We start from the raw sequence: 27,348 nt of genomic DNA, 5'->3' as shown, positions 1-27,348 counted from the left end.
AGTAAATAGGAGTCAAATATATCTTAAAAAATAATATTGTAATTAGAACATCATACCCTATAAGCTCACAAGTTACACACATAGCATCCCAGTCGTATTATCATGTGAATTATGTACGTCAAATTCACAATGGCTCTAGAACTCTTTGGAGGATGGTTTGATCGTCGTGCTACACCAACGTTCTTGAGCTATTCTCTCTCTTATTGTGTATTTCTAGAAACAAATGGTAACAACGTCAAAGAAACCCGCACAGCCGTGGTCCAGTGGTAAAAGAGAATTGGGGAAAAGTTGGAAAAAATTAATCTAGCTTTAATCCATCCTAGAAACAAAAATTATTGTTGTGTGGGAAATCTGTCAATTGGGCCAAGGCCCAGTTGGTTTACCTTGTAGTCAAAAATATATGTTGTTTGACTACCTCTGGCATTAGTCGGAAATCATTCCAAACTCGGGATAAACAGCGAGATGGTCCTTCAAGGAGAAGTTTACTTTGAAGCACTTCGGTGTGTTTCTACCAGAATTAACCGGAACATCGATAGAATTTGTCAAAAAAAAAGCAACGTCAAAGAAAAATTATACTCAAAAGAATCTTAATTCTAGTGGTTATTGTTTCATGGAAGTTTAAAACTTAGTAATTTGTGTTTTATATTACAAATTTACAAGAGCTATTCTCTTATGAGCCACTTTGTTAACATCCTTACAAGCGACACAATACAAAAGTATGTGTGGTGGGACAAAGGTAAACGAAGTAACACTAACTAAACCAACCTTTATTTTCCGGTTTGATAACTTCTAAAAAGAACCAACCAAGATTCGAACCAAACCGGACTACCCAAAAAGCTGTATTGGCTCAGCCATCCTATAAATACATCCCCAAAACCAATCTCTCTTCACCAACACATCAAAAACAACACAACCTTACACTTCTTCTTCTTCTTCTTCTTCAATCTTAAGTGCTGTTCTACTCCTGTCTCTGATCCATCATGGGAGGTCATGGCAGAAAGAAGTTCTCACTCTTCAGCTTATTCAAAGCAAGAAGGTCGTCTCATCATAGAGTTGAAGCTGATGCATCATGGGACGACGTCGTTTACACAAGAAAAGCATGGGCTAGTGACGAGGACAAGCGTTACTGGGTGGCTGAGCCAGGTATTGACCGTAAAGCTTCTGCTTTCATCGCCAAGTTCCATGCCTCTCGTGTCTCTGAGTCCGAACGCCAAACTCTTCCTCCTTGCCAAACTCATCATAACTAGTCATCATCATCATCACCATGATGATGATGAAGATGAATGAAACAAGGCCTAGCTTAGGGCTTTATTTAGTTTGGTTTGCTTTATGTATATTTGTCTTTTTTTTCTTTTCTTATTAAGTTTATGATTATCCTTACGATGATTTGTTTATAAAATGTAGTTTTAAATCATTCTGTTGTACACATTAATATTTTAAATGAACTCCAGGCAGCTTTTAAGTTTATTACATGCAATTTTCACTAATTAAACGACATATTAGATTTATTATGATCCACAATTTGTGAATCCTTAATTAAACGACATATGATCAAGAACAACATGTGTACCATGCAGCAAACATTTATATTTACATGATTACATTGATATGATTAGTCTAGCTAGTAAAAATGATAATCTTACACTATATTGATCCATGTAATTATCTCTAGATAATTAAGTCCTTGCACTAACACAAGTCCAGAGAGTATACAATATACTTTTCGATTGGTTAAAGTCAGTTTAGCTACAATAAAACCATCATAGAAGCATGTCTTAATTTAATCTAGTAAAATTAAGGACTTTCCTAGCCAATATGTATTTTATATTTAACTTTGTTATAAAGTTATAATATTAGTAAATAGTGAGTAAGGATGATTATATATTAATTGAGATTAATTAAAAAAAAAGAACAAAGATTTTGAAGCCAGCTGTAGAATCAATAAGAACAATATGAGGATGATGTGAATTATTATGTTCCAACAACATATATTGTATAGTTTTGTACACAAAGGTACATTTCTAAGAGTACATTGATTCCCTCAACTTTTCCCTCTTCATCTCTCTCACCTTCATTTGCATTTGCATATTATGTTTTTACAACTATCCATTTTAATTTTCGTAATTTTAATAATGAGTCATTTAATGTCATTGCTAACTCTTTTTCAAATCTTTTTGGAGTAGTATATATATAATAAGACTCAATCTGAAGAAATTATTATATATATTAGCTTGATTTTTTTTAGATAATCATAACTTTTTCTGTTTTATCTCTATATAATGATCATAGTGTAATATGCAAACTCGTTAGGTTTATATCAAGAGTCCAGAAGAATTTTGAACTTTGGCTTGCTGGTCTTGTGTTTATTTTTTTCTTTTATGTTTAATCAGTAAAGAAAATAAGTCTTCACAGTCACAGTCTCTACAGCAAAAGTCTCTACAGCAAAAGTTTCTACAGCCAAAATCTCTACATTGAAAATTTTTACACTCATAATCTCTACAATCACAAGTAACAACCGTTACCAATCGGCCAATAGTAAATTGATTGTGAGTATAAAATTATTTTTTTTACTATATGAATTAGAAAGCTTACCACACAGCACCCACATGTAGATTTTAATAAAAAATGAAAAAACATCTTCTAAATTCATCGAACCAATTATTTATAATAGAAAAAGAAACAGAAATCATAATTATTATATATACAAAACAAAACATGCACACACAAACAAGTTGAATCAAAACAGTAGTTTTATATTGTCTAGTCGTGGTACATATCTTCTTGATCACCTTTTCTTGAGAGTGAAGTTAATAACATTAGCCTCAACTTCCTAATTTACTAAAAGTAACATAGGAATAATATAAAAAAGACATTGGAGCTGCAGTATCTTTTGCTGTTGAATGATTCGCTCGTAGCCAATATAATCTCTATGTTTATTGGCTTATTATTTTCATCTTTATGAATATTTTGCTTTACCTGAGGGATGATGAGAACCATCTATTTCGTTTTTTTTTTACTTTGGTCCAATATACCAACCCGGTTTGGCATGATTTGATTCCACAATTATTTTAGCCCGGTTAGATTTTTGAATATCGATTTTGGCCAATACCAATTGTAGTATACAGTTTAATAGTTATTTAGATGTAAGAGAAATGTGAACAAAATGATATATGGAAAAAATAGTCCAAAATCTATACCACCAAAGTGAAAAATTAAATGATTTACGATATTTACAACGATGCATGATTCTTCTAATGCAAAAATAAATAAATAAATAAAAATGATTCTTCTAATGCAAAGAAGTAAAGCTAAGTTTTACTCGATCTGTTTGATTATATCAGCAACTCACAATGCTAGATGATGGAAGACCACATATAAACTGAGAAGAATATTTATTTAGTAACTACAATCACATCTTAAACTTATTAACTTTTTAATTTGGGGTTGGATTCTTGTTAGTGTCCCAGTCTTAGCAAATGAAAGAGATTCACTTAAATCGGGAAAATTAATTGATAGTTCAATGAGATTGATAATACCAAAATATTCGAAATTATCGATGAAAAATATTCTATCAGTTTCATATTAAGTGTCGTTATAACAATTTTCACAATTTGATTTTGTCGGCGTTGTGTTATATATGTTTTGTATTGCGGATCTATTTATATAAATCTTTCAGACTGGTCTTGTAATTAAAAATCATATACAAAAAACTATAACTTTACGGTAACAAAAATTAAAAACAAGACACAAAACTCAGTCATTTGCTTTTCTTGTCATTTGGCTAAGTTCCCAAATTATAATCAATCAATCACATAAATTGCATTAATAGAAATTGAAGCATGTTCATGCAAACAGTAAGAAATGTTGATAACTGACTGTAGTTTGTTTAAAGTTTGGTCCTAACCTTTTTTGCTTTGGTTTGTTTAAAGTTTTTGGTCCTAACTTGAAGCTCATATGATCATGTCGACAAAATAGAGATTCATGTTTTTGTGTCTAGCTATGAATGGTTTTGAATTGTTATAGAATTGAAAGACAATCTAAGATTCACTTTTAACAAGAGTTATTCGTAATGCCTAGATTTTTTGTCTCATACATAGACAAAGTGTCAATGTCTAGAGACTCTAGTACATGATATTTAGAATATGGTGCTTAACTTTATCAATTAGTTTGTTTTTGACCCATTACAAGTATTCTTGTGCTGGATCTAATTCAAATTGGCAAATTGTTATGAGAGTGGAGCATCGATGGAACTAAGCTTTTAACACTAGTGCACTACCCAATGTTTCATCAAACGATTGATACATTGTTCATTTTCTTACGGTAGATGATAATTAAGTTACCATAATACTATTTTGTATAATTATTTTTTTTTAAAGTGATTTTTAGCGTTGTTATTTTATTAAATATTTTATAAAAAGATATATTAATATGTATTAGGTAAATATAAATATTTTTTAGCGTTAGTTTAAACGTGGCCGGAAATTGCCGCATCGATAAATGAGATACTATTAAATAAACTTGATGTCAATTCCTATATCAGAATTCGATTCTATTAAATTGCTTTATCTCGCGTAGTAGGTAGGGGTTGGTTGAAGAGCATGCCCCTGTGATCTTTTTAAGAAAGATGATGGCGGCTAGCTAGCAGATGTTAGGGGTTTTGGGGGGGTGCAGAGATGCGAACTAGGATGGGAAAAAACTTGAAAATCTTTAGCTAAACGATTATACTGACTTTCTATTTGCTTTGAATCAGATTGGAGATTCGGCATAATCGATCGACACTTACGAGACGAGTGTTTAAAATGATTATTTCAAAAACAAATAATTAAACGTCTGCCTTGTTTGAGAAATCCGTATATTGGTGATAAAAAGATATAAAAAAACAAAAGTAGAGATCTACGACTACTTTCAATGTTATAAATTAATTTCTCAAACTCTATAAGTTATATCAAACATTTATTCTATAACAGATATATAAATATATTGTACAAAAAAATCACATGTTTTGCATATAGATTAGTAACAAAACTTAAACTGCTTTAAAACTTTCACTTGATAAATTAGACGTAGTACTTCGAAATAATTTTATGAATATAAATTTTTCAAAAGACCTTACTGACTTTTTTTCTTCCTAATTATTGAATGTTATATTAAAACTTTTGCAATTTTTTTTTTGTTATTCAAATTCGAAAATAAATTTCAAAAATACATAGGTTTTCTAGATATTTTTTGAAGATTCCATAATTATTCTGTTTTAACTTTTCTTTAACGTGCTCAAGTCAATAACAACAAACCCAAACAGTAATGTAAATTCTCGATTGATGCTATCGACCATCCGTTCAAAACACATCACATTTTCAAAACCAAGACACATACATATAAGAATAGTGCTATGTCTTAAATCATGGTTTTGGTCTAAAAGATTCTTCAGTAGGGTTTATTTATGCTTAGACCTACAAGAAAACAATAGACAAAGCTATATGGTATAAGTAGGCTATAATAATTGTATATAAATTTGTTCTCTGAAGTAACAGATTCATGATTTGAAAATCAAATCAAACCTATCAATTTGGCTTTGAAACACTTTGTGTCAAAATGGACAAGACATGACCGCCTTCGTGTCTTTCTTATTACAACCAACCATCTCAAAAGCTCTCTTCCTTTATTTTTTTTTCTTATATATTTCTATTCTAACTTTTTGTCTTGTATTTTATTTCTTTTTGTGGGTATCTATATAATTTACCGTATCGTAGGAAATTAGTAAATGAATGAATATTTTTAAAGGATCGGAATAAAAAGTTCTATCACACATTGTAAAAGCAAAAAAAAAAAAAAAAAAAAAAGAAGAAGACCCAAAATCTTGGTTGAAATTGTTGTTGAAAGATTTGTATTCACGTGATCACGTCTTAATTTTAATTGTCAAAACATCTTTCAATTCGAAGATCTTTGTGAGATTGGGTAACGTGATGAATTTATTTTGGTTCATAGTTAATACATTAGCTTTTGAGAAATAAAAATAAACAGTACAAAAGTAAAAAGTGTTCGACAAACAATACACACTAAGGGGGAGTTTCAAAAATAGAAAAGCTGAATAATTGTGAGTTTTACACGTTGGACATCAATGATTCACTTTTGATGTATAGAAAATTTTATTTTGTTTATTTAATTGTGAACAAGATTTTCATGTTATAAAATTTTGTGTATTTTGAAAATGAAGTAATTTATAGTATATATAATATTAGTTCCTTAATAGATAATCTTTTTTATTATTAAATAGATGATTTTCTCATAAATTAATACAAATTTGATTACATTTATATTGGTTTTAACAATTTATATTAATTATATAATATTTTTTAATTGATCAAATTGTGGTTAGGTAGATACTTCTTCTATTTCACAAAAAGTGTCACTTTGACACATTTCACACAATTTAAGAAAACATCAAATTATACATATATGCTCCTATGTAATAAGTGCATAATGGTTTAATTAAGAAATTTAATGTAAAAGATGCATTGGAAATATAAAATGACACTTTTTATGAAATTTAATGTAAAAGATGCATTGGAAATATAAAATAACACTTTTTACGAAACAAAAATAAAATTCTAAAATGACACTCTTTATGAAACAGAGGGACTATTAAATTATATATAATATGAAAAAGAAAAAAATAAATAATTTCTTAATTAGTGTGCATTTGTATAAAAAATCATTTAACAAGGAACGGAGGGAGTATTATTTTTATGAAGATAATCTTCTTTCAATTCAATAAAATAAATGTTAAAATCATATCCAAATTTTTTGATTAATAACAATTATCTCTAGGAAACCTAATTCTCTACTTGAAGATTAGTATAATATGACCGATCAATTTTATTTAATAAAATTTCTATTTTTATTTTTCTATAAATTAAGAAATGTATTGGAAATATATACAATTTAAGATATAGTTAAAGTAATATGTAGTTATTTAATTTTTATACTAATAAGGTTTAAAGAAGATTTATGTGAAATCCGAAAATTATACCAAAATATATATATATATATATATATATATATATGTTTTCTGAATATAATATTTTTCATTGTTATAATACTAAAGAAGTCAAAGTAGAAAAAATCAAAATAACAAAGATCAAAATTTCATAATTTTCCAGTGTTTTAGCCATTAAAAAGATCAAAATTTCATAATTTATTGTTTTGGCTAAATAAGTTCTTTTTTTTGGTCAAATGAGATAATTTCCCAGCAACGTTAAAATTGAAAAAATTAGCTTCGATGTTAGTCAAATTTAATGGATTTTTTCACTTTAACTATAGTTCGCTCTAATTCAGAAAAATTGATGCAAAATAGATGATTTATTTGGTTGAAAGGACTAAATTGACAATATTTTTAGCTATTTGACCGTCAATTATTTCTATTTGCTTGATATTTTAAATAGAATTTCATATCTTCTGTAAATTATTAACATGTGTACTGTAAATTTTTAATATTATCTAAAATATAGTGATAATAATATTTAGTTATTCTAAATAGGTTATAGAAGATTTATGAGAGATTTACACACATATAAATATATATATATATATGTGCATATTTTGCGAATATATTTCCGTCCATGGATATTGTTCAAAACAATTTTTTTTATGGAAACTACGAAAATATCGATTTTTATAGAAATTACAAAATACAAATAAAATTTTCTATAAAAATTAATTGGGTAAAATATTTGAAAAATCTTAAATTACGTGTTTTGGTCAATCTTTACTTTTTTAAGTTGGGAAGAGAATTTGTAATCTTTTTTTTTTTGGCGAGATTGATTCCTATTTACGTTAACTTAGCCAAATTCGTTTCCATGTTGGTCAAATTTTTAACATAGTGTTGAATTTGACTTTCTTTAGTTCTGATTCGACAAAATAATGTTCCAAACAAATATATTGACAGATTTTTAGAATTATAATATATTTTTTAAAGATTATAAGTCCTTTATTAAATTAAAATTAAAGAAACATTGAACAAAAACATACCAAAAGTTGGAGATTCATAAAATTGTCTCATAAAATGATTGATCTAAGGACTGACATTGTAAATAACACATGTTGACAATTGACAATGGTTTGGTTTTTGTGCCAATAGGCCCAATAATATAAAAACATGTTTCAAGACCTGATTTGATGTACATAGTATACGAGTCCAACTTCGTTAATTTTGGGTAATGCTATTCTATATTTACGTTGATTCATTACTATGCTATGCTATTTTGAAATCTCTTGTTATGACTAAATCAATTATATAAGTTTCGATAAGGAGCAAAATATATATTATCAAGACAAAACATTCATTAACTAGAGGAAATAAACATTTTATTTATTAGAAACGACAACAAGAAGTCAAAACCAACCCAAACATGTAATAAAAAAACAAAAAACAGAACTCAAATATAAAGTTTTATTGATGGTTTAAATAGCTTAAACTTAAGATACGATTCAAAGACTGGTTCACCACTTCTTATTCAGATCCAAATCCTTATCAGTCTTCTTCACATCCAAAGTATTCTCAATTTGATTGCGGATCTTTTCGTGAAATCCAACCGATGAAGAACCCATCTCAAGCATAGGTATGACAGTAGATGTTGTAGCAACATCAGCAGCAATAACAAGGGAGGAAGAAGATCCTTCAACCTCGTTCCTCTTAAGAATCTCCCTTCTACGGTTAACATCTTTGAGATGTTGTTCAATAACAGAACCGAAATCTCGAAGATCGCATTTTGGGATACAAGGAACAGAAGTTTTGGCACTAAGACAATCAAACATGATGTTCTTCATCTCCAACTCTTTGTTCTCTTTCCTTGCCTTCCCCCAAGACTCGGTTGCTTTGGCGATCCTTTGTTGGAGATAAGTCTCTTGGTTCACCATCTTCTTGGTCTTGTCCATCACCGACATCTTACTCCATTGAGCCACAATCTTGTTAGCCGTCTCTCTCGATGGCCACACCTCAGGGGCCGCGTCGTAGGGACTGTTGACGACGACACAGATGGGAATGTCACATAGAGTTGCCAACTCATCAGCTTTCTTCAGAAGACCTTTTCTTGAATGTTGATTTTCTTGAGGTTTCGTTTTCTATGAATGCCATTTTCACTTTCTTTCTCGTCATGGTGTTTTTTTTTTTCTCTTTGTTTTGTTTTTTGGTTTGATTATAATTTTTGAGGGGACTAGTCCTTCTTATATATATAGTTTGATTGGTTGAAATAGGGAAAAAATTATCACAATTCAAATATATGTAAATCTATATCTTACCTTGTAAGAAATATCAAAATTGGCATTAACTGAATGGAAGAAAATATTTATATCTACAAGAGTAGATTTGCTATTCAATTATGGGTTGTTTTTTTTTTTCTTTTTAATATTTTTCCATTCCTTTTTGATAACTTTTTATTTACTTTTATTTTTTTTACTTTTTTTTTTCTAGTTAGCAATCAAGGAGGCTAGTTAAGAATTGACACTTGTATAATATTTAGAAAACATGCCTTTAATAGTGCCAATTTTAATATTTTTTTATTTATTTATTTACAGATGTCCATTTTTCTTTATTTGGTGCTTTAATACAAATAATTACCTCTACACATATATTACGTGGGAAAATATAAGCTTGAAATTAAATGAGAAATTGATACCAATAACCTTTTTTTTAAAACAACTAATTTTTATTTCAAATAACTAAACTTCTTCAAATAAAATTTAAATTGATGCGCTATGACGCACATATATATATTTTTAATAGTCAAAATAATATAAATACTTTAAGGTAAAATTACTAGCCAACAACAATTAATTGAAACCATGCACAAAAGAAACATTCAAAATTTTTATTTCGAAATAAAAACATAAAATACACAAATTCAGATAAATGAATACTTCACTAGAAAATATGCTTCATTGATTACATATAATTGTTATTGTAAGAAGCATAAGCACCGAGAGTAGAGGTGGTAGATGATGTGATGAAAGGCATGTGATTGGTGATATCAAGATCAACAGTTGGTTGTTGACGGTAGTTAGAGAGGTTTCCATATATGAAAGGAATTCTAGCATATCCCACATTTCGTTCCACCATCATATCCTTGAATGAATTTTCTTGATTCAGATACTGATTTAAATTCAGATCTAAATTAAAATTCAAGTTATGACTCAAATCCAAATTCATAGTAGGATTCCAAGTCATATTGTTGTAAACTTCTTCTTGAATATGACCATTACGATCATGAAAAGCCTGATATTGAAATGGTTCCTGCATGTATTGAAATGGTTCCTGCGGATATTGAACTGGTTCCTGCATATACTGAATTGGTTCCTGCAGATACTGAACTGGTTCCTGCAGATACTGAACTGGTTCCTGCAGATATTGAACTGGTTCCTGCAGATATTGAACCGGTTCTTGTAGATTTTGAACCGGTTCCTGCATATTTTGATACATATTCATATTCTGGTATTGAATATGATCAAAAAACTCACTAGCAACACTTATCGCAGATGCATTCACATTAACAGGAAAATCTGCAATAGCTAGTGGATCTAGATCTGCAGCTCCAACAGAAAGAGGAGGAAAAGAAGAAGACTCACCATTTTCTTCAAGAATTTCCATCCTTCGAGTAAGCTTCTCAATATAAGAATTAATATAACAATGCAAGTCATGAAGGTCCTTAGCACCATAACGATACTCCAACATCTTTCCTTCAAGACAATCAAACATAAACTGTTTAACCTCTAAATCCCGATTCTCCGAAGCAAGTTTTTCTACTTGCTCTTTTGTTTTTGTAATCTGCTCCCGCAAATAAGTATCTTGATTCATCATCTTTTTGGTCTTCGCTGCCATCGGCATCTCCATGAACTTCGTGACCACCTCTTCTACGCCTTCCTTTGACGGCCAAACCTCTGGTGCCGGTAGGTATGGACTGTAGATTACACCACAAGCTTGGACACCACAAAGAGTTGTCAACTCGTGGAGTTTCTTTATCATCCCTTTCTTTCTCTTCATGAACGTTGTTTTTCTGGATCTCTCATCAGCTATCAAAGATAATTTCAGTTTCCTCATTTTTTTGTTTTTTTTTTGTGAGGCTTGTTTAGTTTATTGGCACAGAGACTGTTTATATAGCATCGGAAGAGTGTCTATCCTCATTCGGTTTCTTATCACTAATTCCAAGTTACAGCTAATAAGTTACAGCTAATAAGTATTTATCTCTATATAAATCCTTGTATTTATGTGCGTAGTTGGCACCTTGTATCATCTAGAATGTGTGGTGAGTAATATACATATAATACAAATTTGATTTTACTTGAGTTAATAATAAATAAAATTACAATTATTAGATATAATACCTTCCGGGGAATTATGACCAGCTATTGTCATTCAGGAAAGAAATGTAATTTAATTGCTTTTTTAAAAATGAATTTGACCACCTAATTGTGAGTAGTATTATAGCTGGAATTAACATATATATATATTTTGTTCACAAAATTACAGCTTGTAATACCCAATAATAAACATGTATGTTGAAATCAAATTTAAAAACTTCTAAACTCATATTCTTGAATTTTTGATGATTTTATTATGGGCCGAAGCTCATGGATCTTTTTAGGCTTGAACCAGATTTTAATGATTTACTCATATTTGTAGATGCCATTTGCACTTGTGATCTTTTAGTTTATTTCAGAATAAATTTTCCTCTCAAAGTAGAACAATTCATGGGTTCACCCCTAGAGGTGAACCTCCTTATTCCCCTCATATTAGTTTAACCAATAAAAATAGAGTACAATGCCACCTCAATTTCTCGACCTTAAAGAGTTCATGTTCTTCCCGAATCCTTGCGATGCTCTCTGAATTGGATCAGTCTGGCGCTTGAACTGTTCTTCAGTTCCCTTGATCTCCTCAAGATGAATCACTATAGTACCAAACTACGCGCTCTTCTCATGGTACCGCTGACAACTAGTGTCCTCTTCTTTAGGTAGTGGTTCCAACAATTAACTCACATAACAACTCTCATAATCAATTTAGAGACTTGAATGGCAAGTTTAACTCCTTTAACTATAGAAATTAATTCGGGAATTAGATCGCATATTTTAGCAAATATTTGCCATCCCTTTTATGTAACATGAACCTTCTTGAGATTCTAAGTTGATGGGTCTTCGGCGCAACTAGACAGGGTCCACATTGAGGAGATTATGGTCCCAACAGTACTCACCTCTGTAGCCATTCTCACCACAGTACTCACCTTTGTTTCCATTCCCACTAAATCCATATTTGAACTTGATCTTTCTCAAACAGAGGCATATAATTTGGTATTCAGGCAAAGATGTATAAAAAATGATTACGTTGGAGAAAACACAAACAAAATAATGAAATAAAGCTTCAAAATAAAGAGATTTTGAAACTTTGCCGGTTTACGAATGATAATATCTTTTCCCCCACATATGATATATAGAAACGAGCTTAGATGTATGATTTTCAAGATGATGTGATGGTGTTCAATATGTAGTCTTCTTTTTCTCTAGCAAAAAATATATTCTCTTTATTATTATAAAATACACAATAAAAATAATATTTGTAAGGGTATATAATTATATTCAAATGTCATTAGAAATGTAGGTCTCGAATAACAAATTTATAATTGTAACAACCCGTCCTGTGGGATTTTCCGCAACATGGCCTACTCCGCCACATGGCATTCTTACAGCCATGCAGCGCATCGACCCTAACCTCTCTCTTGGCCCACATGCCCTCCTTGGTCCACCAGGTAGGTTATTGGTGCGCTTCGCGTTCCTCGAACACAAGACCTCACCCTTTAACAACTTTCCCACCGTTGAAGTTGTTACCAATTGAACTGCAAATCTTAGGTTCGTATTGTTACACCTTCGTCTTTGTCTTCTTCATCTTTTTGTTTATAATAATTTTCTTTTTGCTTTTCTTTTAATAGACAGAAAAATAACAACACAAACCCTTCTCAATGTTTTCTCTTATCTTCCTCTGCACTTTCATCTCTCTCTCTCTTCCTCTGTACTTAATCCTTCCTTTGTTACGCAAATCTTTGTTTCCTTCTCTAACGCAAGCTTTGGCTCTAGACACTCGCCGTCTCCATTTTCTCGCTGTTCGCCGTAAACCCATCCCATTCGTTAAAACTTCGGTTGTCTCCGGCGTAGCTTCCGGGTCGGGTCAATACTTAGTGAATCTTCAAACCGGACAACCAGCTCACTCGTTTCTTCTCTTCATATATTGAATAAACAATTTCATGGGATATATGTAACAAAGCCCAAAAGGAATAGACATAATATGTAAAGCCCATTTAAAAACCTGGCTTTTACTTCTTTTCACAATAGATCGAACCTTGGTTATTTTGCTCCTTTAATTAATCTGGTATGGGCGCGGGTCGTCGAGTTAACGGGTCGGTAATCGATTTTTTCTCTGAAATTCCACAATTTACCCTCTCTAATTTGAATTACTATTTTCCCTTGACAAAGATTGAAGGGTAATTTTGAAAGTTTTTGGTCAATTATTGGGAACGCTAAATGTGTAATTCTCTTTTAATAGTTAAGAGGATATAAAATTTAGTGCTAATAATATTTAGTTATTCGATATTGTTATCTAAATAGGTTTATCCTTTTATGATTGATATGCATACATATATATGTGCTGGGTGTGCACATTTTGCGAATATACTACAGCCTGTTGTTATAATTCAAAAGTAAAATAATTTTTATAGTAACTAGGAAAATCTAGATTTTTAAAATCCCAAATTATTTAATGATTTTTACTATAAAAATTAGTTGGGTAAAAAAATTTAAAAATCTTTATTTACGTGTTTTGGTCAATCTTTACTTTTTAGTTTTTAAGTTGCCAAGCGAATTTGCAATATCTTTTTTGGCGAGATTAGTTCCTTTTTACGTTAACTTAGCCAAATTTGTTTATGTGCTAGTAAAATTTTAACTTGGTGTTGAATTTGACTTTCATTAGTTCTGATTCGAAAAAATAATGTTCCAAACGAATACATTGACAGATTTTTAAAATTATGATATATTTTTGAAGATTATATTTCCTTAAATAAATTAAAAAACATTGAAAAAACCTTAACCAAAGTTTGAGATTCATGATGAAAAAAAAAAAAAAAGAAGTTTTGCGATTCAGAAAATTGTCTCAGAAAGTGATTGATCTAATGAATGACAATGTAAATAACAAATTTTGAGAATATAAATGGTTTGGTTTTGGTGCCAATAAGTCCAATACTATAGAAACATGTTTGAAGACCTGATTTGATGTAACAAGTTTACGAGTCCAAATTCGTAAATTTATGTTGATTCATTATCATGCTATTGCGAGATCTCTTTAGTTGTGAATGAATCAACTATATAAGTTTCGATAAGGAGCAAAATAATATCAAGACAAAACATTCATTAACTAGAGAAAATGAAATTTTATTTATTAGAAATGACAACAAGAAGTCAAAACCAACCCAAACATGTAATAATAATTAAAAAAACAGAACTCAAATATATAGTTTTATTGATGGTTTAAATAGCTTAAACTTAAGATACGATTCAAAGACTGGTTCACCACTTCTTATTCAGATCCAAATCCTTATCAGTCTTCTTCACATTCAAAGTATTCTCGATTTTATCGCGAATTGTTTCGTGAAATCCAACCGATGAAGAACCCATCTCAAGCATAGGTATGACAGTAGATGTTGTAGCAACATCAGCAGCAAGAACAAGGGAGGAAGAAGATCCTTCAACCTCGTTCCTCTTAAGAATCTCCATCCTAAGGTTAACATCTTTGAGATGTTGTTCAATAACAGAACCAAAATCTCGAAGATCGCATTTTGGGATACAAGGAACAGAAGTTTTGGCACTAAGACAATCAAACATGATGTTCTTCATCTCCAACTCTTTGTTCTCTTTCCTCGCCTTCCTCCAAGACTCGGTTGCTTTGGCGATCCTTTGTTGGAGATAAGTCTCTTGGTTCACCATCTTCTTGGTCTTGTCCATCACCGACATCTTACTCCATAGAGCCACAACCTTGTTAGCCGTCTCTCTCGATGGCCACACCTCAGGGGCCGCGTCGTAGGGACTGTTAACGACGACGCAGATGGGAACGTCACATAGAGTTGCCAACTCATCAGCTTTCTTGAGAAAACCTTTCTTCCTTTTCTTGAATGTTGATTTTCTTGAGGTCTCATTTTCTATGAAAGCCATTTTCACTTTCTTTCTCGTCATGGTGTTTTTTTTTTTTCTCTTTGTTTTGGTTTTTGGTTTGATTATAATTTTTGAGGAGACTAGTCCTCCTTATATATATAATTTGATTGGTTGAAATAGGGATAAAATTATCACAATTCAAACATATGAAAATCTATATCTTACCTTGTAAGAAATATCAAAATTGGCATTAACTGAATGGAAGAAAATATTTATATCTACAAGAGTAGATTTGCTATTCAATTATGGGTTATTTTTTTTTTCTTTTTAATATTTTTCCATTCCTTTTTGATAACTTTATATTTACTTTTATTTTGTTTACTTTTTTTTTTTTCTAGTTTGCAATCAAGGAGGCTAGTTAAGAATTGACACTTGTATAATATTTAGAAAACATGCCTTTAATAGTGCTAATTTTAATATTTTTTTATTTATTTATTTACAGATGTCCATATTTCTTTATTTGGTGCTTTAATACAAATAATAACCTCTACACATATCTTATGTGGGAAAATATAAGCTTGAAATTAAATTCACTACTAATAATTACCTCTACACATATCTTACGTGGAAAAATATTTAACTTTACAAATATTTCTGCATAACATTTTTTAAAAATGCTATATATATGGAAACATAAAATTTTATATAGTTTGTCCATACACATAATATATATATATATATATATATATATATATATATATATATATATATATTTTGTTGAAGTTACTTTATATTGTGGTGAGAAATCTTGAATGAAATATCATTGTCTTAAAGAAATTTTCCTAATCTAAAATTTTATAAAAATATTATTTTGAAAAAAAAATGGTCATAAATAAATTAAAACATTAAATGATTTTAAGGGGTAATTTGAAAGAGGTCTTTAGAAAAAAAAAACTTAAGTGGGTATTTTTTGTGAGGATATTTTAATTCATAATGTTTTTGTAATCCAACATGTGGATACTAATTAATGTTTAAAAATCCATTAAAATTCAATGTGACAATGAGTACTTATGTAAATCTTTAGAACCAATAACACAAAAAATTATTACTATTCAGAAATCCATTTAAAATAATAAGATATTTCCATAATTCAACCTTTTCTATTTAGACTTAGAAATCTTCCCAATTTTTTTAATATCCAATATGAAAATAAATAATAATACGTAAATATTTAGAATGAATATAAATCTATTCAAAATTATAAGATAACACATCATCCACTAAATTCTCTTTCCCTTGCTTGTATTGGATTTCATAGTCGAATTCAAGCAACTTAGGTAACCATTGCTATTGAATAGGAGTAGTAAGCCGCTGCTCTAAAAGGTATTTTAAGCTTTGCTGGTCCGTCTTGATTATAAAATGAGCCGGAAATAAGTAATGGCGCCACTTCTGAACCGCAAAAATCACAGCCTATAGTTCCTTTTCATAGATAGAGAGATAAAGTTGCCTGCCTTTTAGTTGCCAACTGATATAAGAAAGAGGGTGACCTTCCTGCATCAACACCGCACCTATGCGTTGACCACACGCATCTATTTCCACCACAAAAGTCTTGTAAAATTGTGGCAAAACCAAAACTGGTGTCTGACAGAGAGCAACCTTCAATTGATTAAAAGCAGATTGAGCTGCGTCACTCCACACAAAATCATCAATCTTAGGTAGAGCATGGAGAAGACTTGCAATCACACCAAAATTCTACACAAATCTCCTATAACCAGCCAATCCTAAGAAACCCCTCAATTGCTTAAGATTATTTGGCTGCGGCCACTCTGCAACAGCTTGGATCTTAGCTGGATCAGTAGAGACTCTCTTTGGACTGATAAAATGTCCCAAGTATTCGACCTTCTCCATTGCAAAAGCACATTTACTCATTTTGGCATACAAACTCTCAGATTTCATGATTGTAAAAACCGGTTGCAAATGTTGAGCATGTTCCTCCAAAGATTTGCTGTAAATGAGGATATCATCAAATAAGATTAACAAAAATTTCCTCAAGAAGGGTTTGAAAACCGAGTTCATCAAATTTTGGAAAGTCGCAGGAGCATTAGTTAAGCCAAAGGGCAAGACTAGTGTGTCTGTTAAATGTAATTAAAAAAAAATCACATCGATGTAATATTTTCTTTATCATATATTTGTTCATATGGTTTCGTTGATTTTCAGTAATGTGCTTGATTTTGATATACAATTACTATCGTTTCTCAAGAAGAAAGCCATGAAAGTCAGACTCATACGTATCCTTCAACTTAATTTAGGTTTTGTTAATATTGTTAATGATGATATTGTATTATATATGGTTTCTCTTTGGTGTCACATGATTCATTACTGATGTTGTTGACTTTTTAATTAGTTTCTTATGAGGGTTTTTTTTTATATCAAATATGTATATATGTACTTGGATTTTGTGTTAAAAGAAAGTTTTTTACTTTGATTCTCAATGTTACATTTTCTCATAACAACGAAAAACAGAGTAAGTTCCTAGTCTTCATTAGTATTAAATTTATTATACGCCATCTTTGTTCAAAGATAAACATTTACATTGTAAGTATTTTAGATGGCATGGGGTTCCCTCATGAACATGAGGTGCTCAAGATGAGACACTTCATGGTAATTATCTTGACTGCAAACTCTTGGGGATCATTGCCTTCTACATAAGCTTGTATTGCTTCATGTATTTGCATAGTGTGGAGGGGTTCATGAAAACTTTAATGTTTTTTTCTATTAGAAAGTTGGCTTTTTATGTTTTTCCTATTAAGGTTACCTTTTTAGGTGCTTATGTTTGGACAATTATAGTTGTTGCAAAGTTTTGAGAGCTTACATCTATCATCCTCCTCATGTTAATTGAAGCGGGTTAACTTAAAGATGAGCTCGGCTCATTTCTGCATGTGCCATAGAGAATGGAAATACAAATAAACAACTAAAATAAATAACCAAACCAAAATAGCTAAACAAACCAAAACAAGAATTTGGTTGTTCGTTTTGGTTATTGGTCATTAACAAATTAACAAATCTATACAATTTAAATTACGGTTATTAGCAAGTTAAGAAAACTACACTATGATATCTATGAACAGTTGTTGCTCCAACATCTATATTTAACACGCTTAACAAGGTTTTCTTGATCCAAAAATATAAGTGCATTTTGGTGACATAAACGACCAAATCAATTATTTTTAGACCTCTCTACATGCACTACTATACTTCTTGAAACTAGTGTGTTACGTCAAATATATATTATCAAAAATAGCAATATGATTTCTGTTTGTTTTTGAAAAATATGATAATAAGAGGAAGATTCTTTGTGCAAAAACAATTACAGTTATATATATTTTTGTTTAATTTTTTTTAAAACAATAAATTTTTATTTCAAATAACTAAACTTCTTCAAATAAAATTAAAATTGATGCGCTATGATGCACATATATAGTTTTAATAGTCAAAATAATATAAATGCTTTAAGGTAAATTACCAATTAATTGAAAACATACACAAAAGAAACATTCAATATTTTTATTTCGAAATGAAAACATAAAATACACAAATTCAGATAAATGAAAACTTCACTAGAAAATATGCTTCATTGATTACATATAATTGTTATTGTAAGAAGCATAAGCACCGAGAGTAGAGGTGGTAGATGATGTGATGAAAGGCATGTGATTGGTGATATCAAGATCAACTGTTGGTTGTTGACGGTAGTTAGAGTGGTTTCCATCTATGAAAGGAATTTTAGCATATCCTCCAGCATATCCCACATTTTGTTCCACCATCATATCCTTGAATGAATTTTCTTGATTCAGATATTGACTTAAATTCATATCTAAATTCAAATTCAAGTTATGACTCAAATCCAAATTCATAGTAGGATTCCAAGTCATGTTATTGTAAACATCTTCTTGAATATGACCATTACGATCAGGAAAAGCCTGATATTGAAATGGTTCCTGCATGTATTGAAATGGTTCATGCGGATATTGAACTGGTTCCTGGAGATACTGAACTGGTTCCTGCAGATACTGAACTGGTTCCTGCAGATATTGAACTGGTTCCTGCAAATACTGAACTGGTTCCTGCAGATACTGAACTGGTTCCTGCAGATACTGAACTGGTTCCTGCAGATACTGAACTGGTTCCTGTAGATTTTGAACCGGTTCCTGCATATTTTGATTCATATTCATATTCTGGTATTGAATATGATCAAAAAACTCACTAGCCACACTTATCGCAGATGCATTCACATTAACAGGAAAATCTGCAATAGCTAGTGGATCTAGATCTGCAGCTCCAACAGAAAGAGGAGGAAAAGAAGAAGACTCACCATTTTCTTCAAGAATTTTCATCCTTCGAGTAAGCTGCTCAATATAATAATTAATATAACAATGCAAATCATGAAGGTCCTTTGCACCATAACGATACTCCAACATCTTTCCTTCAAGACAATCAAACATAAACTGTTTAACCTCTAAATCCCGATTCTCAGAAGTAAGTTTTTCTACTTGCTCTTTTGTTTTGGTAATCTGCTCCCGCAAATAAGTATCTTGATTCATCATCTTTTTGGTCTTCGCTGCCATCGGCATCTCCATGAACTTTGTGACCACCTCTTCTACGCCTTCTTTTGACGGCCAAACCTCTGGTGCCGGTAGGTATGGACTGTAGATTACACCACAAGCTTGGACACCACAAAGAGTTGTCAACTCGTGGAGTTTCTTTATCATCCCTTTCTTTCTCTTTATGAATGTTGTTTTTCTGGATCTCTCATCAGCTATCAAAGATAATTTCAGTTTCCTCATTTTTTTTGTTTTTTTTGTGAGGCTTGTTTAGTTTATTGGCACAGAGACTGTTTATATAGCATCGGAAGAGTGTCTATCCTCATCAGGTTTATTATCACTAATTCCAAGTTACAGCTAATAAGTATTTATCTCTATATAAATCCTTGTATTTATGTGCGTAGTTGGCACCTTGTATCTAGAATGTGTGGTGAGTAATATAAACATAATACAAATTTGATTTTACTTGAGTTAATAATAAATAAAATTACAATTATTAGATATAATACCTTCCGGGGAATTATGACCAGCTATTGTCATTCAGGAAAGAAATGTAATTTAATTGCTTTTTTAAAAATGAATTTGACCACCTAATTGTGAGTAGTATTATAGCTGGAATTAACATATATATATTTTGTTCACAAAATTACAGCTTGTAATACCCAATAATAAACATGTATGTTGAAATCAAATTTAAAAACTTCTAAACTCATATTCTTGAATTTTTGATGATTTTGTTATGGGCCGAAGCTCATGGATTTTTTTAGGCTTGATACAGATTTTAATAATTTACTCATATCTGCAGATGCCATTCGCACTTGTGATCTTTTAGTTTATTTCAGAATATATTTTCCTATCAAACTAGAAAAATTCATGGGTTCACCCCTAGAATTGAACCTCCTTATTCCCCTCATATTAGTTTAACCAATGAAAATAGAGTACAATGCCACCTCAATTTCCCGACCTTAAAGAGTTCATGTTCTTCCCGAACCCTTGCGATGCTCTCTGAATTGGATCAGTCTAGCGCTTGAACTATTCTTCAGTTCCCTTGATCTCCTCGAGATGAATCACTGTAGTACCGAACTACGCGCTCTTCTCATATTACCGCTGACAACTAGTGTCCTCTTCTTTAGGTAGTGGTTCCAAAAATTAACTCACATAACAACTCTCATAATCAATTTAGAGACTTGATGACAAGTTTAACTCCTTTAACTATAGAAATTAATTCGGGAATTACATCGCATATTTTAGCAAATATTTGCCATCCCTTTTCTGTAACATGAACCTTCTTGAGATTCTAAGTTGATGGGTCTTCGGCGCAACTAGACAGGGTCCACATTGAGGAGATTATGGTCCCAACAGTACTCACCTCTGTTGTCATTCTCACCACAGTACTCACCTTTTTTTCCATTCCCACTAAATCCAGATTTAAACTTGATCTCTCTCAAAGAAAGGCATATAATTTGGCATTCAGGCAAAGATGTATAAAAAATGATTACGTTGGAGAAAACACAAACAAAATAATGAAATAAAGCATCAAAATAAAGAGATTTGGAAACTCTGCCGGTTTACGAATGATAATATCTTTTCCCCCACATATGATATATAGAAACGAGCTTAGATGTATGATTTTCAGGATGATGTGATGGTGTTCAATATGTAGTCTTCTTTTACTCTAGCAAAAAATATATCCTCTTTATTATTATAGAAATACACAATAAAAATAATATTTGTAATTATATTCAAATGTCATTAGAAATATAGGTCTCGAATAATAAAATAATAATTGTAACAACCCGTCATGTGGGATTTTCCGCCACATGGCATTCTTACAGCGCTGCAGCGCATCGACCCTAACCTCTCTCCTGGCCCACCAAATAGGTTATTGGTACGCTTGGCGTTCCTCGAACCCAAGACCCCACCCTTTAACAATCTTCCCACCGTGAAAGCTGTTACCAATTGAACTGCAAATCTTAGGTTCGAGGAACGTCAAGCGCACCAATAACCTACCTGGTGGGTCAAGGAGGGCTTGTAGGCCATGAGAGAGGTTAGGGTCGATGCGCTGCAACGTTGTAAGAATGACATGTGGCGGAGTAGGCCATGTGGCGAAGGATCCCACAGGTCGGGTTATTACAATCATAGTCACTATGAGTGACAATGTCAATTACTAATCTATAATATTTAATTAAATTATAAACTAAAATGTACATTTTTTGCCATGGTTTGAATATTTTTAAACAATATAACTTGTTCAATATACAGGTAGAAAAAAAAAGATCAAGCTTGAGTAATAAATTTACTTTAAAAATATATATTCAACAAAATATTTCACTAAATATGGGTCAGAATTGAAAACAGTAAAACGTCTATAAATATTTCTGGAGCGTGAAAATGTATTAATTTATAGAGGTGTTAATATATCTATAAATTAATAACTATTGAGTAATAGAGATTTTCATAATTTAGTTATAATTTTTAAGTATAAACATCAAAGATCATAAGTAATCATTGTAATATTTTTTTTAGAATCAGTTACAAAAAAAAAACCATCATGCATAAGTACTCAAAGTGACCATTGTGTGTTTTGGAAATATCTTCAACTTGTATACTCACTTGATGATAACCAGCCCGTAAATCAATTTTGGAGAAAATCTGTGACCCACCTAGTTCATTAAGTAAATCTTCTATCAAGGGAATTGGAAATTGGTCTTTAACTGTAATTACATTGAGTTCCCTGTAGTCAACACAAAGCCTCCAACTACCTTCCTTTTTCTTCACTAAAACCACAGGAGAGGCAAAAGGACTTGAGCTAGGCTGAATAGGGCCATCAGTAAGCATACATTCAACCATTTTATCTCATTCTTTTGATGAATCGCATATCTTTAAGGACGTTGGTTGACATGATTTGCACCATCCAAAAGCTCAATTTTGTGTCATTATTTTGTCGAAAGGGAGGTAATCTTTTTGGTTCAGCAAACACCTCAGGGAAGCTTTGAACTAAATCTGTAATGATAGGAGTAACTTCTTCTGAGACACTGATAGCATTTATGGCGACTGGATTATCTGAAACCACATGATCCACTCTATTAACACAAATCATAGATACTTGAAGCTGCTCATCATTCAAATGATTAAGTTTATGAGCCTTCACATCCCTAAAAGAGCCATTTTTAATGCCATACAATATCACACGTTTATTTTGCCACATAAAACCCATTTCCAGCTTCTTAAACTCCCAAGCGATAGTACCAAGTGTTTTTAACCACTGCACCCCCAATACCATATCACAACCCTGCAGAGGAAAAAACATCACATCAGATTCAAAAGAAGTGGAACGAAGACGCCACTGAAAACCCTCAACCTTGCCTTGAACACCCAACTTTCAGCCATCTGCAACAGAAACTCTTCTTAACCCATATACGTTAACAGCACAACCCAACCTTTCAGCCACCAAAGGATCCACAAAATTATGTGTAGAACCAAAATCCAACAAGATATAAATCACTTTCTTTCCAAATAATCCTTTAATTCTCATAGTCTTATATATAGCCCTGGGCGTTCAGGGGCCCGTTCGGGCTCGGACCGGGTTTTTCGGGTTTTCGGGTTTAGACCTCTAAAACCCATTCGGGTATATATATATATTTTCGGGCGGGCTCGGGTTCGGACCGGGTTTTTCAGGTTCGGGTTTGGTTTTGTTTCGGGTTCTTAATAACCGAAGTTACCAATAAGAAGAAAAATAATATATGAAAAAGCATTGCCAAAAAGATGTCTTGTTAAAAAAAACATGAAATAAACTATAAAACAAAACATCAAACATGTGAACGTTTTGGTCTTTTGTTTCCATTCATGCTTTTTTGTTTCAAGTTTTATAGCGTTTCTTACTTTCTTATAAAGTTCTTATTAGCTAGAATCAAAATATATATAATTTAGGATTATTTCCAAAAACTCACAAACCTACGATTATGTGTTTTTCTCTTTGAGCTATCTCTTGGCGACATGGAATCAAACACATGAACTTTGTCTATACGAAACCAAAACTTACAGTTACATATCAAAGAAATACCTTGATAAACAAACGAAACACACAAAGAAACCAAAATACTAAGTTATACTAATATGATTCTTATCAACTGGAGTAGCAAATTTGCAACTTGCAAAGTACAGAAGATACCTTCTCCAATCAAAGTACGAAAAGACAACTTCTTCCAAGTTGGAAATATAATTGTATTATTGTGACAACTACTCATGCTGCCTTGGCATATGATCTAGAGATAACCTATTTTCTGATAGATGTGATGCATGAGCTGATGTGCATATTTAAGTTAAAGCATCAAACGGTCAAAGATACTAACGGGGTATTCTCATTATCGATCAATTCATATTCATAAGATTAAAAGATAAAGCAACAAAAGAAAAAACAATAAGTTAGACCATAACAAGGTTATGTCATAGCAAGAACTAGGAATCAAACACATGAGAATTAACCAAGCTTTAACACAGCCTCATAGACAGTGAACATGAAGAGGTTGTGTAGCATTCAACAAGTTTTAATTCTCAAAACCAAGAAGCAAAAAACCAGTAAAAGATCAGATATAACACGCTAAAGTATAAGAAGAAGACAATAGGCTAAATTCGAATATTTAAGATCATGGAAGCTTTGATTTGATCTCCTCTCTGCTAAAACGTGACTCCCGTGAATAACTGAATACAACACTCTCTATTTTGTTTTCTTATTTTACGTATCTAGCTAACCTGTTCCAAATCTATACTACTACTATCAAAATAAATTTCAACGAAAACTAGATAAAGCACGAATTTTTGTAAACTCCATCATATGTAATTTCTAGGCAATGGAAAAATCGGAAACGGATCGGGGAAGTGAGGTGAAGCGTTATTTATGAACCGAAAGTGGCGTGAGCAGAAACATGAAGATCGTGGTGGGATGAGCCATGGGAAACGCTGATTCTGATGGTCTGAGCAAAAGCAGCGGAAGCAGAGTCGGGATCCTGGAGAGGTTGGTCGGAAGGAGCAGCGTGATACAATAAAACCACAGATCAACACGATCGTTCACACAAACACACAAATCCAACTCAATACTCAACACCAAATGAGAATCCGACGTTCATAAAACGAGAAATCCTCTAATTCATCTTGTAAGAACCTCTTAGGGCTTTCACAGAGGATGAACCAAGTTCAGTAACAAAGAAGAGAGAAACGAACATAACAAACTTTCACACTTTTCATCAATGACTCCCAAATCTGTTTTTTGCTTCTCTTTATCGCATTCTTCTTCATCTTCTTGAGCTCTAATGATCCTAGCCGTTGATACAACTTATTATCTTCACCGTCCACGTGTCTCTCACTTCATAAACTCTCATTTTCCTATATCACAGCGTCATCGTCTCTTCGTTTGACGAGCATACCACCAGGTCTCACCTCCCATTCCGATTCGTCGGTTGAGTTATGCATCATTGTTCTCGAGAAGGAATCGGAGTATGAGAATGGATTTACAAACCCTTTGGAGCAAGAACACGATTTGAAATCAGGTTTCGGGTTTTATTCGGGTATTTGGATTTACCCGGACCCGGAATTTTTAAAAACAAAACCCGATCGGGTATCTCTTTAAATCGGGTTCGGGTTTGATATGGGCCTATCGGGCTGGGTTCGGGTTAGGGCTTCGGGTACAGGGTTTTTGCCCAGGGCTAGTCTTATAGTCAGAGATTCCTGAAACTGCATTCCCAGAGACTCGAGGCATATCCTTCTCATCCATATCATCATCCTCCCCTGAACCTTGCTCTTCCTAATGACTAACTTCATCAACCTCCAAACTAAACAATTGCGTTTTCTTATGTGTTTGATAATGTTCAGGTGAAAACTTTTCATCATACCAGTAACATAATCCTTTGGCTCGACGCTCACTCATTTCCTCCCGACTTAGAAACTTCTTAGGTGTCTTATCGGTGGGTTTGTGACCAGTACGCATCACCTGTGACCCACAATCCCTAGGCGTTGGTAACAGGTCACGAGAATCTGGACCAGCAAGACCTGGTTTAGAAGAGATCCAATTATGAGTAGCATGTTTCTTTGGATGGGCCTTCTCATACAATTTGCCAAGTTTGAAACATTGCCGAATACTCTGTGGTTCAAACATCTTAACATGCATCTGCGTATCCAACCGTATACCAGCCAAATATAAGCTCACCAAATACTCCTCTATCCACTTCACCCTAATCTTGATCATCTCAATTTTTTTGTGATAATCCACAATCCCATATGTCTCCTGCAACTGCTTAAGTTCTGCCATCGGATCATCACCGTCATCTTCAAACTGCTCACGCAATAACCTGACATAACCATCCCTATCATACAATACATCCAAACCAATACCCGACTGCACAAAAGAGTGATGCCAAAGAGATGCATGACTATCAAAATGTATGGCTGCCATCTTCACCTTCATATCATTTGGAGTATAACTCACACCAAAGAACTCCTCCACCTTAACCACTCCTTAAGCCTGTTACCATCAAAGCGAGGGAAATAAATCTTACCCAAACGCGTAAGGTTCCCGTAATGATAATGCGCATCAGATCAGAGGTGTTCGTGACGCATCGGCTCCGATTTAACCATCGATGGCGGATCTGGATAACCCGAGCGTACCTCCATGGATGATGCAGACACCGACTCACTACCATCAACTGATTTGTGCACATCCACACCTTGCTTCGTAGATCGTTGGAAAACCTCAAACATTTCAGCTATATGCCTCCGCATTTGACGATCCTGGTCCGCAACAAGTGCCTCCAAACGCGATATCCGAGAATCCTCTGCTTTGGACTCCACGATCTGCTGCTTTTCTTCAGCCACCTGAGATCGAGTCTCAACAACCATGATTCCGAGGATCGTCGAGCTCTGATACCTTTAATGCAAAAAACTCACTAATCAGAATCGTAAAACCAGAATACTTCAAACTTATAGATAATCAATCGACGTTCATAAAAACATGGAGAGATTACTCACCGCCTCTCAAGAGGAGAGAAACCCAGCGATCTCAAGAGAGGAATTACAGAGAAGAGTTTTTTAACAAGATCAAAATGCGATAAACTTGAGAAAATGAGCTAACACTTGCTCTTAAAGCCAGCTACAGTCTCTAATGGCCATAGAAGAGTGATGAAATCGCAGTCTTCCACGTGTTTCTTCTTCTTCCATTTGCAATTCACACGTGCGAGATGACACGTGCGGCCCTGCATCACTAATATTATATCAAAACATTAGTTGCTTGTGGAACAAGAATGTGGGGAGACTGCCTATTCTTAGATTCGTCTAGAGAGTATTGAGTTTCATTGACAATTCAATAAATTCATTGCTATCTTGCTTACGATTTGTGTGTTTGCCAATTGGTTTTGAGTTGTAAGCCATAACAAACTCTAATTTAACATGGTATCAGAGCCCGAACACACACTAATCCGTTAATTAATCCGGCCCAAATAGAGGCCCGATCACCCCATTAATTGATGGTCCAAAGGAAAGCCCAATTCCATCGAGATATAAATGTTTAGGCCAATCC

The 27,348-nt window shown here is 32.5% G+C and overlaps 4 protein-coding genes and 2 pseudogenes across 4 annotated transcripts; 1 reads left to right on the top strand and 5 right to left on the bottom strand.

The window, feature by feature from the left end:
* Positions 1-912: 912 nt before the first annotated feature.
* Positions 913-1,333, top strand: LOC17883664. The gene has a single exon (XM_006289508.2). The coding sequence runs from the start codon at positions 981-983 to the stop codon at positions 1,245-1,247; it is 267 nt and encodes an 88-aa protein (XP_006289570.1). The 5' UTR covers positions 913-980; the 3' UTR covers positions 1,248-1,333.
* A 7,014-nt stretch (positions 1,334-8,347) lies between these two features.
* Positions 8,348-9,179, bottom strand: LOC17881442 (annotated as a pseudogene).
* A 761-nt stretch (positions 9,180-9,940) lies between these two features.
* Positions 9,941-11,092, bottom strand: LOC17883506 (agamous-like MADS-box protein AGL90). Its single transcript, XM_006287869.2, has one exon. It carries the CDS (start codon positions 11,090-11,092, stop codon positions 9,941-9,943), a length of 1,152 nt encoding a protein of 383 aa, XP_006287931.1.
* Positions 11,093-14,410: 3,318 nt separating this feature from the next.
* LOC17881534 (agamous-like MADS-box protein AGL80) lies at positions 14,411-15,290 on the bottom strand. Its single transcript, XM_006286757.2, has one exon. The coding sequence runs from the start codon at positions 15,259-15,261 to the stop codon at positions 14,599-14,601; it is 663 nt and encodes a 220-aa protein (XP_006286819.1). The 5' UTR covers positions 15,262-15,290; the 3' UTR covers positions 14,411-14,598.
* A 1,138-nt stretch (positions 15,291-16,428) lies between these two features.
* On the bottom strand, positions 16,429-26,876 carry LOC111829917 (annotated as a pseudogene).
* Positions 18,819-20,024, bottom strand: LOC17882123 (agamous-like MADS-box protein AGL90). The gene has a single exon (XM_006289546.1). The coding sequence runs from the start codon at positions 20,022-20,024 to the stop codon at positions 18,819-18,821; it is 1,206 nt and encodes a 401-aa protein (XP_006289608.1).
* Positions 26,877-27,348: the final 472 nt, after the last annotated feature.

Source organism: Capsella rubella, unplaced genomic scaffold, assembly GCF_000375325.1.
Source record: "Capsella rubella cultivar Monte Gargano unplaced genomic scaffold, Caprub1_0 scaffold_6, whole genome shotgun sequence".
In the NCBI taxonomy this organism is placed as follows: Eukaryota; Viridiplantae; Streptophyta; class Magnoliopsida; order Brassicales; family Brassicaceae; genus Capsella; species Capsella rubella.
The sequence above is the reverse complement of the archived record's forward strand: the minus strand, read 5'-3'. Positions and strand labels throughout refer to the sequence as shown.

Excerpts from the sequence above, each read along its gene's own strand:
- LOC17881534 (XM_006286757.2), bottom strand. The coding sequence starts at position 15,261 with ATGACGAGAAAGAAAGTGAAAATGGCTTTCATAGAAAATGAGACCTCA.
- LOC17883664 (XM_006289508.2), top strand. The coding sequence starts at position 981 with ATGGGAGGTCATGGCAGAAAGAAGTTCTCACTCTTCAGCTTATTCAAA.
- LOC17882123 (XM_006289546.1), bottom strand. The coding sequence starts at position 20,024 with ATGAGGAAACTGAAATTATCTTTGATAGCTGATGAGAGATCCAGAAAA.
- LOC17883506 (XM_006287869.2), bottom strand. The coding sequence starts at position 11,092 with ATGAGGAAACTGAAATTATCTTTGATAGCTGATGAGAGATCCAGAAAA.